The sequence below is a fragment of the Ambystoma mexicanum genome, chromosome 13, assembly GCF_040938575.1.
Source record: "Ambystoma mexicanum isolate Mex_15411 chromosome 13, UKY_AmexF1_1, whole genome shotgun sequence".
Lineage (NCBI taxonomy): Eukaryota > Metazoa > Chordata > Amphibia > Caudata > Ambystomatidae > Ambystoma > Ambystoma mexicanum.
In genome coordinates, this window is record NC_090938.1 from 665,442,624 (window position 1) to 665,457,597 (window position 14,974).

At 44.3% G+C, this 14,974-nt stretch overlaps 1 protein-coding gene across 15 annotated transcripts in view; it reads right to left on the reverse strand.

Annotated features, from left to right (window-relative positions):
• Window positions 1-14,974, reverse strand: part of SRCIN1 (SRC kinase signaling inhibitor 1) — a 1,709,922-nt gene that overhangs the window by 440,471 nt on the left and 1,254,477 nt on the right. For all 15 annotated transcript variants that reach the window (XM_069634673.1, XM_069634672.1, XM_069634685.1 and 12 more), the window contains one exon: window positions 12,756-12,849. In XM_069634673.1, the coding sequence (XP_069490774.1) occupies window positions 12,756-12,849 (94 nt within the window). The remainder of the gene's footprint in view (window positions 1-12,755; window positions 12,850-14,974) is intronic.

Genomic DNA, 14,974 nt, shown 5'->3' on the forward strand with positions numbered 1-14,974 from the left:
ACTTTTATTTTAAAAAGAAACAATTCCGGAACGGTTTAGTTTAAAAATAACATTATAGAAACAAATTGAAACTTGTTCTTTCAGTGCACTAGACTGAACATTCCCTTAGACAGCAGGTACATGTGTTTGAGGGTTTGTATTGTGTGTTGGAGGCCGTGTGATGATGGGGTTTGTGGGGAGTGGGTGACAGGCCAGCAGGGAACATGTTCCACTACTTCTTTTCGTACACTTCGACCACTGAGTCAGATGCAGTACGAATGGAAGGTCTTGATGAGGAGGACAGTCAAAGGGATATATGCCCTCTTGGAAGCACCACAAGAACCATAGTTTCCACTTTATTGTTATGGCAACGCTCAGTGGATGAAGCACTTATTGCAGCAAGGATGCCCCTGCATTTCTGAGGCATTTCTGTGCCTCCCAACTCTCACATCTCAGGAGCCAGGCACCGAGGATGAGAGTGAAAGTATTGTGGTGTAGAATATCCCCCAGTAGCCTGCATAACAGATTGTCTGATTGATGAAGGACAGTGGGTTGAGGGAAAAATAAAGGGGTAGACCTGCACTTCAAACCCTGATCCTTCAGGTATAGTGAATAAATATCCAGAGATTGGATCAGTAGGATGGAATGACACTCATTAGTACAAATTCATATTTTATTAAATAAATTTATCATATGAAATAACAATTTCTCAATAAAAAAATCATAAAAAACATTTCATATCCACATTCATAGCCACATACAAATCTCATTCATACATTTACACAGAACACAACAGCCCATGATATTTCACTTATCATTGGGTTTTAAGAACACAGCTTCATTTATATTGAACAATAGACCCAGTCCCTAACATTAGGTGTCATGGTGTATTATAGCACCAGATTTTTGGGTCAGGTATTTGTCACACAGAAAACGTCGACACGTGTTTCGGTCGGAGACCTTCCTCAGGACGTAAGGCAAAGCAAGGGTTCTTCACCCAGTTCTTAATAGGTAGGGGCCCGTGACCAATCTATAAACAATCATAAAAACGGAGTGTCATACCAATTTCTTTAAATCGGTGGCTAATAATGTCACAGTGTGTTATAGATTTCTCAGCACACTAAATCCCTACTTACCCCCAAGTTCCAATTCGAGGAGAAGTGAACGGGATGTGGGATATTAATCCTCCACTGGAATCAGTGCAAGTACTGAACCCGTGGAACCAATACAAACATATATTTCAAAATATGTGTCGAGGTCAAGAATTTGGCTTCAATCCCTAACCTATATTACATTTAAAACACACAAAAAGCCACACTTACATGTGTTCATGGTGTAGCTCGAAACCGTTCGTCGTAGTCTCACCACTACAAGACGCAGCATATAAATCGCACACTTGATGTCTCATTCACAAAGTTCTGCCAAAAGAAAGCCCACATACATCTATAAGCCATATGAGTAAGCATCTATGTATAACGAGATGCAGAAGACATCCCCATTCTAACACTTGTGTACATGAGTCTATTAGCCACCAAGTGAGAATAAGTAAAATAGTGCCCTGTTTGAACCCACAAAGGAGTGGGGATCGCCCTATGCACGTCGTTTTTAGTATGTCGTAAAAAGAGTGCGAGCCCAAACAAGGCTAGAAAGTGGGAGAAACAATTTTTTTGGGAATTGTTTCTCCCACTTTCTAGCCTTGTCTCGTTATACATAGATGCTTACTCATATGGCTCATAGATGTATGCGGGCTTTCTTTTGGCAGAACTGTGTGAATGAGACATCAAGTGTGCGATTTATATGCTGCGTCTTGTAGTGGTGAGACTACGACGAACGGTTTTGAGCTACACCATGAACACATGTAAGCGTGGCTTTTTGTGTGTTTTAAATGTAATATAGGTTAGAGATTGAAACCAAATTCTTGAGCTCGACACATATTTTGAAATATATGTTTGTATTGGTTCCACAGGTTCAGTACTTGCACTGATTCCAGTGGAGGATTAATATCCCACATCCCGTTCACTTCTCCTCGAATTGGAACTTGGGGGTGAGTAGGGATTTAGTGCTGAGAAATCTATAACACACTGTGACATTATTAGTCACTGATTTAAAGAAATTGGTATGACACTCTGTTTTTATGATTGTTTATAGATTGGTCACGGGCCCCTACCTATTAAAACTGGGCGAAGAACCCTTGCTTTGCCTTACGTCCTGAGGAAGGTCTCCGACCGAAACACGTGTCAACGTTTTCTGTGTGACAAATACCTGACCCAAATATCTGGTGCTATATACACCATGACACCTAATGTTAGGGACTGGGTCTATTGTTCAATATAAATGAAGCTGTGTTCTTAAAACCCAATGATAAGTGAAATATCATGGGCTGTTGTGTTCTGTGTAAATGTATGAATGAGATTTGTATGTGGCTATGAATGTGGATATGAAATGTTTTTTATGAATTTTTTATTGAGAAATTGTTATTTCATATGATAAATTTATTTAATAAAATATAAATTTGGACAGTGGGTTGAGCCTGAGAGAGATGTAGCACAGTCATGTACAAGTACTGGCGGACAGACGCAGCGACAATGAGAATCAGTCGGCACAGCTGTTGTACTGAACTGCGTACATCAACAGTAGTGAGAGAAAAGCACAGAGAAAGTTGTATCTCCAGGGAAAGGAGAATGCCTTCCCCAGACCGGCCAAACAACTCACACTAGGAGTTGTCCAGAATAGGAAAGAAATGTATTTTGGAGATTCGTGGCATGAGGCAAGATCCCTGCTGAGGGAGTCGGCCACAGTGTTGATGGGCATGTGAAACTGAATACAGACTATTTCTGGGCAAGAGTCAATTTCCACATGATGTGAAATCTAGCACCTCTTCATTTTCTTATATAAAACATTGTTGTGGTGTCAGCTGTGGACATTCAGGTTGTTTTCCCATCGAGTTGCAGCAGGAAAGATGGAATGCTGGGAGCTCTGGAACATTGATATGTAATTGCTTCTCCTTTGTAAACCAAAGCCCTTTGGCAATAAGGTTGTCCAGGTGGACCCTCCAGCCCTCCACAGATGCATCTGTTGTGAGCGTCGCTGCACACTATGGATCTGTTAAGGGGCAGGGTTCGAAATTGCCAGGAGCTGGGAGATATTTAACCCCTGGTTATAGCCAAGGGGAGTCTGGTTAGCCTGAAACAAGAGCTACTTGCAACTCCCCAGAAGAGACATTTAAAGCATATTTGATCATCAATAATAGACAAAAGGTTGGATTTTTCACCTTGCACACAATTTACTAGCTCCTGGTCCACCAGACGAGGCTCCTGCCTAAAGGGAGAAATCGGATACCCAGGAGATGGTTTTTGCTCCTGTCAAAAAATCCTAATTTAGATCCCTGAGGGATCTACTAGTAGACTGTCTTTGCTCTGCCACAACTGGAGATTAGCGGAAAGTGAACGTAAACAGGATTTCGTCATCACAGCCCCCTGAAACCTGTTGCCACCTGGCTTCTAGGCACTCCTTAAGTGGTTGCATATGCAATCAGCAATTTCAAATAAGGGTTATGGAATGCAAAAAAGACAGTATTGTGAGAACAGACTTGTTTGTGTAAACGACTGTCATCGGTTTTATATTTCAAAAACAGGATTTATGAAAGGAGGGCCCGAATACAGTCATTGAAAGACCTTGCTTAAGATAACATGATATCTAGTAGTAGCCCGGGGTACACGATTCTTCTGGATGGTGTTATAGATGAATTATTTTAAGTTCACCAAGAAACCCAACAATTTTAAGGTTTTCCTGTTGGTTCCACTGAGTGTTGGATCTGCTCCCTTAATCAGCCAGTCTTCCAAATACGGGTATTAGTGAAGTCCTTCCCTTCAGAAAGGGTTGTCTACAGGGGCCATGCACACAGTGCAAAAACTAGGAGTTGGCCAAAAGGCAGTACCTTGGAATTGGTAATGGTGACCTCCCACTTTGAAACTGAGAAACCTTCTGTGCTTGTGACGGATTGAAATGTGGAAGTAAGTGTCTTACAGGTATAGAGAAGCAAGGAAATCACAGCCTTGAAGCTATGCTAGAGGTTTCTGCATTGAGACCATCTGAAAGGATAGACACCAGAGAAGATTTGTTGAAAAGCTGGAGATCCAGCCAATTTTCTTCTAATCGGGATGCACCATCCACAGACGCCTTGCTTTTTTTGCGAGGAGACACAAGCTCTATGGCTCCTGTGAGCAGAGGAGCTTTAACCTCCCTAAATCCATATGTTCTTTCTTGTGTACTAGGGGTGTTACTACAAGAGTGGCAGCACTCAAACTAATGTCAACTCTTCCCATTGAGATATGTAAACGGACAGGCGCACCTCCCCACCACTGCAGTGCTAAAGAGTGAGGGCAGATGATTAAGCGAGCCAAGCCCGTTTTGTCGTTTGCTCCTTGGACTTGGGGGGCGAGAGGGGTATGGGATGGGTTACCATCCAATTTCCATGGTAGCCCCAAAAGCAGGACTTGTAATTGTCACCCAGCAACAAACTGGATTCTCTATAAAAAAATGTAAAAAACATACGAGCAGCATGACAGCAGTGAACCTCACCCTGATCTTAAATACCCCCCATCGTGAGTGAAAGGAATTGAGCTGTCGACTCTCTTGCAGTGTTACTCAATGACAGGGCAGTGTCTGTGTCTTTATAGCTTTATAGTCAGCAAATGTCATCCACCTTTTTAATGTGAACAGATCCCTCCCCATCAAACAGCATGACTACTTGTTTTGCTTGCAAATTGGACGGGAGGTTGGTTGGCTTCAGCAGCCTTTGCCTGCGGTGGGGTCAGTCCACTGCCCAGCTAGTGGAGGTCAGCACCTGCCACTGATAGAGCGTGATTTGATATCACTTTCATGCAGGAAGGCAAACACCCTTTTACTTTTTCAATCGGCCGGTAGAAATTCTACAATGAGGGCTTATCTGGTACCATAGCTTAGTCATATTTTGCTAGGACTTCCAGCAAATGTGCTGCTTTGCCTTTTGTTGCCACAGTAGTGGTAATCCTTTTGCCCGAGGCATATTACTGCCTGTACTCTTTATCCAGAGGAATTGGATAGGGTTAAAATGGATTTGATTATCTTTTTCTGCCAGTTGCAGATACTACAGATTCTGAGCTAGCCCTCACTCTTGACATTTCTGTGCATTACCGGGGGTCTGGTTTTTCTTGCCCATACAGTGCATGCATTGGGATTTTGCATTGTCCCCAAGCCGGTTCTACGTCGTTTCATCGACAGTCATTTTAACGACTGCCTTTTTTACGAGTACACTATTACAACCAGTGTCCAAAATGCACTAAACAACAAAATCACTGGCCTTCAAACAAAAATTAAAAATAAGAAAGACTCCCTCACCAATCTTACCAACCCCATCAACGCCCACTCGAGCCCTCCACCCTCACACCACACACCTAACTCTGCTCGCTTCAGCTTTTCCAAAGTCTCTTCCCTCGAAGTAGAAAAAATAATTCTTGGCCTTAAACCCTCCAACTGCAAAGGTGACCTCTGCCCCCCACAAATCATTAAAGACGCGGCACGAGACCTCTCGCCATTCATCACCAGACTCATCAATGCCTCTTTTTCCTCAGGAACAGTCCCCAGTAACCTTAAAGAGTCCTGGGTCCTCCCTCTCCTCAAAAAACCCTCCCTTGACCCGTCCATCCCAACCAACTACAGACCGATTACCACCGTCCCATTCCTGCTCAAGATACTAGACAAGACAGCATACCAACAAATTCAAAAGTATCTTGAAACAAACCACCTTCTAGGAATAAGACAATCCGGCTTCAGACCCCAACATGGAACTGAAACAGCCCTGATAGATCTGAAAGCCCAAATAGATGACCTTAGAGATAACGGGAAAACTGCATTACTACTCCTGCTAGACCTCTCTGCGGCATTTGACCTAGTTGACCATAAAATCCTATGTAATCATTTAGACTCAGCTGCCCACTTTTCACAAGAAGCCATCAGTTGGATTGAGTCATTCCTCAACAACAGATCCATGCGAGTCTTCTCCTCCTCTGCTGCCGCCGAACCCATCCCCATTACATGTGGAGTCCCACAGGGCTCGTGCGTCTCCCCCACTCTGTACAACGTGTTCACAAAGCCCCTGTTTGATGATCTAGACGGCCTGGGTATCACCTACACTAACTACGCCGATGATACACAGATCCTCATCCCGTTGACGGGAGATTACAACCAGGATTTGGCCTTGGTGAACAGGGTGTATCTCATCATCCAGGCATGGATGGCTTCGCACAGTCTATGCCTGAATGATGACAAAACTGAACTCATCATCCTTGGTTCTACGTCCAACCTAACCAAACTCGACCACAATTATATCAACTTCATCATAGATGGGAACCTAATCAAGGTTTCGAAAGAAGTAAAAACCCTAGGAATATACCTCGACTCCTCCCTAACCTTCCACAAACAGGTTAGCTCGATGGCATCCTCTACGGCCTACACATGTAAGCTCATAAGAGCAGCCAAACCCTTCCTCTCCACCCACAGCTGCACTACACTTGCCAGAGCATTGGTATTATCCAAACTGGACTATTGTAACGCCCTCTACATAGGAGCCACCAAACAAATCACCAACAAAATTCAGACGCTACAAAACAACGCCCTTAGGGCAGCACTCAATATTCCCAGGAGGGAACACATTTCCAATATCAGGAAATCCCATAACTGGCTCAGCACAACAGACAAAATCCTGCTTAAAGTAGCATCACTCACCCACAAATGCCTGAATAATGCTGCCCCACGCTATCTGGCAGACAGAATATGCAAACACAGCCCCATCAGACCCACCAGAACCTCCAATGCTAATCTGCTCACCGTCCCCAGGTTTAAACGCACTAAAATGGGTGGCAACAGCTTCCAGGTGAAAGCACCCCAACACTGGAACTCCCTACCACCATCGCTCAGAACTCCCCAACCTTACTCACTTTTTAGACGCAACTACATCCATTGGTTAAAGAACACGAACCACTAACACCTCTAACACCACACGGCTGCTCTCCGCGTTGCATGCTTTAAGAGAATCTGTAAATTTGTAATACTAAACTTGTATATATTTGTAATTCTTTAAATACATCTACTGCATTCTCTCCTGCCAAACTGTACACATGTTCCTTCATCGTCACTGTAATTATGTAATGTAAAGTATAATTATGTAATGTAAAGTATAAGCATCCTGTAACCAAGCTTTGAATCACCTTGCTGCTCATGCGCCCTCATACCCTCGGGTCTGGTGCGCAATACAAATGAATAAACTAAACTAAACTAAACAACAAAATAAAGACATCCAACATTTTTGTTGGGGCGCAGGGGTGTTTCCCACCTATTTTTTTTAACTATTCCCAGCCCTCCTAGCCCCTTATCTGCCCTTTCCCACCCCCACAAAATTTCGATTACCTTTTTTGTAATAGTGTACTCGTAAAAAAAAGGCAGTCATAAAAATGAAACGATGGCATACCACCAAGTCATCCTCCCATGTATTTCAAAAGGGGAATGGACATGATTGGCTTTCTCTCGCCTCTCTTAGAGGAATCCTTCCTTCCTCTGCTCCATTATGGGCTGATCGAACATCTTAGCTGCAGTCACCATAGTAGACTGGAAGGCTTCAATCTCGTCTGGTTCCCCCTCTGCAAAGATGGGATTGAAAAACTCACCTGTCCAGGACGAGCGAGTGGACTATGTATTTGCATGAACTGTTTTTATGAATCTGTGTTTGAGATGAAGACCGTTTTTCCCTCTGTTCAGATGGTTCAGTTCTTCCCGATGGTTAGGGGGTTGGATCGCAACGCCTTGGATGTTTTGGCGTGTGCCTCAGGAGCGGCTGCAGTGCAGAGGGCCGCAGGAGGACATCTGGCACCAATGTCTGCCGTTCTCTCACAAAGGCTTTATAGGATGTCCAGGGACAAAGTAGTGTGCCTGTGATGGTGGTAGAAGCATTGCTTTTGGTTGAGCACTTAGTCTGGGTGTGACCCTCACTTTCACTACCTCTTATACATCCGCTTAAGAAAAATCACCTATTGGCACCTGCAAATTCAGAATCAATCTCATGTTCCACAATGTCTGCAAGGGGGATCTTGGAAGGATTCATATGTTTGGAAGGGATATATGGGTGAAAAGAGAGGATGTTCTGCTTTGGCTCCCTTGGAGATTGTGTACACGTCAGGTATAGGCAAAGGCGATCAAGGAAAACATGGATGATCTATGAGAAATCAGGAAGCTATGGACAGTTTCTCCATTGCAAGATGGCGGCCACTGGTTACAATTAGGCACAGGAAGTTGAAAGTGCTTCAAGCTCACAGTAGCCATCGCACATTCATAAGCAGGCAGTTCTGGCAGAATCACAGTTCTCCTATAGAACTGGAGGGCCAACATTCCAAGAGAAACTGCAATCAGTGAGGCGCTGCTTTGGTAGACCCTCAACAGAGATCAGGTTTAGAGTGGTTCCCAATCTAACATGGACTGTATCTTGGTGGCTTGGAAAGAAAGCATTGTCTTCCTTCCAGTTTGCTAGCCCAAGTAGACTACAGGTGCATGTCTAATGTGGCACTGACTTTGACAGGTTTGGTTTCCCAAGCACTTAGAACATGTTGTGGGTGTACAAATGGGTATTCCTTGCTTGTCCCATGGACTATTGCCCAGCCATACATGGCTTGGCATGCACTCTCAGAGGGTGGTTATCTGTTCAAATCAAAGTTTCATCGCTACTAAAGCGAAGATTCTTCTAGACTGTTGAGGCAAAAGTATTATTTTGGACCCGAGTCCAAGGATATAGCCTGCTTAATTATGAAAGGAAAGTGTGGATTTACCCCTCTAACATTCTAAAACTAGACTTGGCTGCGGGGGTAACTTCAACATGGCGCCCAACCAGATACATGAAGGGACTGAACCAAATCCCCTTTAAGTGTGCCTCCATGTAAGCCAAAATGGTAGCTATGTGGGCATCTCACGTTTTCCTCAGTTGCTCAGCCCGGCCACATGTCATTCCTATTGGAGGTCTAGATGAATCTTTCCCTAAGGCTGTTGGACTGGATTGACTGGTGGTTCAAAAGTTGGAAGTTAGTTCACATTTACGCCCCATGGCCTTTGTGTATTCGTGAGTTTGGTTCACGCATCTTGTAAGACACAACCTCCTTAGAGAACCCCAGTCTTAAAAAGATGCTAATCAAGGCTTTGCTGCCACTTAGGCACAAGTGATCCTGAAAGGCATAGCAATTGGGCACCTTGTAATGTGGTTGAAGACTCACAAAATTAATTGGTTCTCTGGGTTATTGTAAGATTCCAGGGGTAGGCAAATATCCATCCCACTTCCACTGGTACTGGGAGAGCCTTGATCAGAACACATCCACTCTCTTGGCATCTATCTTTACGTCTAACCTGAGGGTCAGTAAAAATGACAACAGAGTCTGTTGGCTGACTGTCACCTCAAGGTGATCAGTAAACAGAATCTAAGGTGCTGACTCCAACGCAAACAGCCAATAATAGAGGGGCAGCATTTACTTCCTAAGAGCACCAGCAAAGGGTTCTTCGGTTCACAATATAGAAGACCATCATACTGATAGACCTTGTCAACATTTTCTTGGGATGCTTACACTCACTGCAGGTTTCAGTGATACACTCATGCAAGAGTCTATTTGGGTGGAGTCTCATCCGGAAAGCAATTGTGTCACCTCAAGCAGATAACTCACTGAAAAAGTGGAAGGCTCACCTTCTGGTTTCTCCGCACAGAGCAGAAAACCAAGTATACTTCACTCGGTTGTACCAATGTAGGCTTTTCTTGTCTGCAGACTCTTTCTCCCCTACAGTGCCGATTTCCATTCTTAGTTATTAGAACTTGTGGTACCTACTTTTACCCTAGAATTGGACAAGTAATTTACATGGTAGCACTTATTTACCCACCTTAGCAAACTGCTATCTACCCTCTGCTATGAATTCTTCCTGCCCTAGTGTCACTTCTGCAGTACGGAAGTTACATTTAGTTCTCGGAGATCCTGTCGTAACAACATACTTTGTGACTCATACTGTTCCGGTCCAACCAACCTGTCCTCTTACATAAATGCTTGGACAAGACACTGCATGTATGTGAAAGCTGCTACTCTGATCCCATTTGCACACTTTATAAACATGCCCGTGGGTTATGGCTCAGACCACAACCAGGCTCTTTACCTCAGTATTCAACTCCTTCTGGGAAACTTCGGTGCATTTCAATCAACTCCACGATTTTCTCGGTCACTGGCTATCTAGGAACCCAGGTTAGCTGCACATCTGCCAGACTGTTCATGCATGCAGAAACTATTACCTTGCCTATAGTTCTTACAAGCACAATTCCTTCTGAAATCGAGGCTGTTTATTCCCTTTCTTACATGGAATATATTGTTATTCCCCAAACTTACCTTTTCCCCCCTGTCTAGTCCGCTTGAGAAAAGAAATTCTGTAGTTTGTGCAATCTGGTCATCTCGTTTTCAGGGATCCCGCTGGTTATTCTGCTGTGAGATTTGCTTCTAGAACCACCACCTAGTGACATTTTTCTGTACTTTAGATCCAACATGCTGATCTGAAGATTTGCAAAATATTGTGTCCGTTATGTTTGTGCCCACCAGATGCAACATGTACATTTACTCAAAACGTGTCGGTTGAAATAGGGTAGAACAATCCCTCAGAAGCGTTGACCTTTTAGCCCTTAACTCAGCCCACTTGCTGTCTCAATGTAAAATGTACCAAGGACTTCTAAGATTTCTGAGCGACAACTAAAGATTCTCAAATAATAGTTTGGGGTCTTGTCAATTTACGGGGCTTCCTTTGTGTCTTGATTAACTTCTGTGACACTCTAAACATAAAACAGTATACGTTCCCTGTGTGAGTAATCTACGCATGAGCTAAGCCCATACTTCCTGTAATTCAACATGATTAATTTTTACAGAGCTGATGTCCATAAATCTCAGCCCACCACTTTGTTCCCTACTAGGTAGCTGCCTAAAGGAAAACCTACAAGGATCAAATTGTGTGCATATTGCCTCTCTCACGCTGGTGGTGGTATGGGGAGACTGTTGGCTTCCATTTAGGGATTCGAGCTGCAGCATTCCGAATTTTCTTTTCCTGGATTATTTTTCCCAGTGCTAATCTTTTTGCACTTACAATTCTTTAAAAGACCACTGAGGATTCAAATCTGCTATTATTTATAAAGCCAACCTCCACGCTTCCCTTCCTCTCTGTCCTGGGGCTCCTCTTCAAGTGCGTTATCGCCCCACAACCTCTGCTCGCCAGGCCCTCAGCTTTGTCAAAGTTCTAGGATTCTTCTCCAACTCAGCTTCTGGTGCTTGGAGTCACAGAGATCACCTCTCTAAAAGCTGAGGTGTCCATGCTCTAGAGAAGTCAAACATAGCAAGAAAGTTAGATTTGACATTTTCCACTTGTTACCCCAGCTCTTGGGGTGGATTTTATTTCTAATGCTGGGGCAAATAAAACCATTTACTAACTAGTGTGCGGAATGAACATTGCTTGAGTACTTCTTTATTCAGTAAAGGAAATGTGACTGTCTGACACAGTGAAAGTCATTCATTCTCCCACTCCAATCTAATTGGAGCAGTATACATTTTCGAGAGCAGTACTCGTGGGTGAAAAGCAGTGCTTGAATTGGGGACTAACAGAAAACGTAGACCAAGGCTTCTAGCTTAGCTCCCACAACACCCTACACACCTGCACGCAAGTAGCGTGAGGCGGATAGGAGGTGTACAATGTGATGCAACCCAACTAGCCCCCCATCTCCCTCTCATTCTTTTATGCTTCCCCCAGCCCCAGGTCTTTGCCCTTATTTGAGTGACAAAGAAACAAGGCCAAAAAGCATATGCAGGCAAACAACCTGATAAGAATATGAATAATTTGCCCAAAAATGGCAACATCAGTCCAGCACTTACTACTGCTCCCATAACCCCATCCTGAAGGCTTAGCTCAATGAAGGTTTGGAGGGTCAGAAAAACATTGCTTGAGTACTTCTTTATTCAGTAAAGGAAATGTGACTGTCTGACACAGTGAAAGTCATTCATTCTCCCACTCCAATCTAATTGGAGCAGTATACATTTTCGAGAGCAGTACTCGTGGGTGAAAAGCAGTGCTTGAATTGGGGAACAATCTTAACGAGATATGTCAAGCCAACGGTTCATGGAAAGGGAATTAATTTGGAAATAATAATAAGGGAGGCCATTATACAAAAGGGCCCTAACCAAGATCTGGATAGTAAAGAGAGGGAAACTGTTTGGTCAATGAGAAAGGCAGGGGCAACACAACCAATTGGCACCCATACTTACCAGGTAGCAAATTATTACAATGGGGGGCACTTGCATGGCTTGCTTACCTTTTACTAGGATGCTTCACAGTCATGGGGAAAACATCTGCAATCCATTCCCTATATAGACACTCCCAGATGACCCAGCCCTTCTCCCTGGCCTCCCCAGATGGAATAATATACTTCCCAGGCCAGAGCAGATGCATCCGTCACAGCACCAGATTTTCAGAGTGTGGAAATGATGCGTTACCAGGTCTCTGCGTCTGAAAAGGCCGGTCTGGCCTCCGATTCCCTGAAGAACCCCTACGTTATTATAGCCCTCCCTGCTAGTCTTCCTAACAGAGACAGTGATACAAAACACTTCCCATTAATCTCATCACCATCGTAGGGTCCTTTGCTCATTTACCCCAAACTGTAATGACAAAATGGATGATTGTTTTTTCCTTACTCTCAAATCACCGTTGGTCATGTGTGTCCCTGGGAACGAGGCATAGAGAGGTTCTTTACGGAAGATTTTTATAATACTTCTGTCCTGGATGTCCCTGAAAGGAGAATAACATCAATTATACAACTATCTGGATATTAGCAGAATAACAAAGCAATACAATGAATGCAGCTATAACACCCACCCAGTCTGCCCAACACACCCACACAGTGTATTGCCACAACCAATTAACATATTGACACAAACACATAGTATTGTCCTTAATAATACACAAATACAAAGCAACACAGAACTGTAAAATGATAAACATATTGTAAGGGTGTAGAAGTACGTCACAGACATAGGAGAGTGGCATACTTGTTGGTCTACATTTTTATTAGAAATAGAATATGGAAAAAGCCTACCTGTCCCTATGACTAAGAGGGGTTTCCCTACCTCACTAAAAGACTAAGAACTCTGTCAGGATGCCCAGTTGAAATCCAAAATAGTCCACAGTGCTGTGTCAAAGCGCCTATTTCCAACCCTCACACTTACAACTAATAACAAAAGGAACAAAGGGAGTGTCTCCAGGTTTCAGTTCTCCTCATGAAGTCCAACACAAAGTTCCAGGTTCAATCAAAGCAAAGGTTCCAACAAAAAGATCTCTAGGCAATGCCAGGGGGAATGACTCCCTTCACCACATTATAGTACTTGCAATGCCAAGCGGTTTCTCCTCTCTTGGCTCTCCACAAAGTTTACAATACCAAGAGCACCCCTCTTCTCCAGGTTCTCACAAATACCGAGGAAAATGACCCACCCCCCCCTCCTCCGTTGGTTACAACATTCACAGCTCCAAGAGGACTCCTCGCTTGGTTTCCCGGGATTCTTACAAATGGCACCGGGCAGAATAACTCTCTTCCCCTGGTTACAATGTTCACGGTATCAGTTCATTGGCTTCTTCTCACCCCAGCCTGCCCGGTTTACTCTGCTGCCAGGCGCTGGGTCAGTCTTTCTTCCTCCAACTTGGTCAAGGGTAATATTTTCTCTTCTGCTTATTTGCTCTTCCTGGCACAGCTAACGTGGTTCACCCTTCATCCAGGTACTATGTCTTGGACGACTGGCGTACAGTTCCGCTGGCAGCCCTGGTGTACTCTCCTGCCAGGCACTGCCTTGTGTTCCAGACCCCTTTACTTTGGCTTTTCACACATAGGTCCCAGACCCTTCTTCTGGGGTTTGTTTTGTAGCTCAGCACCTTCTTTTCATGCTTCCTTAGTTTTCAATGGGTCATTGCCCGTTCTATACTCTCGTGTGGCTTCCCCAGTTTCATATGGGTCCCAGACCCTTCTCACAGGGTTTGTAAGCTCAGCAACTTGTCATGCCTCCTTGGACCTCAATGGGTCATTGCCCGTTCTATACTCTCGTGTGGCTTCCCCAGTTTCATATGGGTCCCAGACCCCTCTTTCAGCTTTATAATGTCTCTTAACTAGGCCGGTTCACTATCCTGCCAGGCCTCTCTCAGTTTCTTTGGGGTGCTCTTTCGCCCCTTCCCAACCACAGCCTCTGGGGTCTCCCTGTGCCTTCCTGGTCCCCGTTTGAGTACCTTTGCACGGTATCAGGTAATATTATCCCCATATATATGGTCGCCGTAAATAATATTGCCGGGAAAAGGTTGCGGCGATATTATATGGGTGACCATATATATGGGGACAGGGGCAAAAAAATGTTTTTTAAAATTTTTTTTTTTTTAAAGTTTGGGGGTTGCGGGGGTGTCCCCCGCATGTTCCATGCAATAATGTCGCCACAAAAAACGGTCATTTTTTTCCGGCGATATTTTTGCATGGCGAGATTTTTGTGGCAACATTATTACATGAAACCCTTTGCACTTGGTCCATGAGGGTTCCAGTCCTCGACAACACTGGTAAGCTTCTGCTGCTTCCTCTGGGCTCTTGCGGAATTCTCTCGGCGACTCCCCAGCTGATCTCTTCCAGTAAGGGGGTCTCCTATTTCCCTTAGTCCCTTGCACACTGCTGGCGTTCAAGAGTCCCACCCACCCCTTTTTGGGAGGCACGCTGGTTTTCTTAGTTCCCCCAGCAAGGAAGACTCCAGCTTCCCTCATTTCCCCACAGGCTGCTGTGGATTAAGGGTTCCCCCTCTCTCTGGGTATTGCAGTGGTCTACAGCCCCTTTTTTTCCAGCACAGGATCCCTGTTCATCCATAGAATGCTTGACAACACTTCCTGGTTT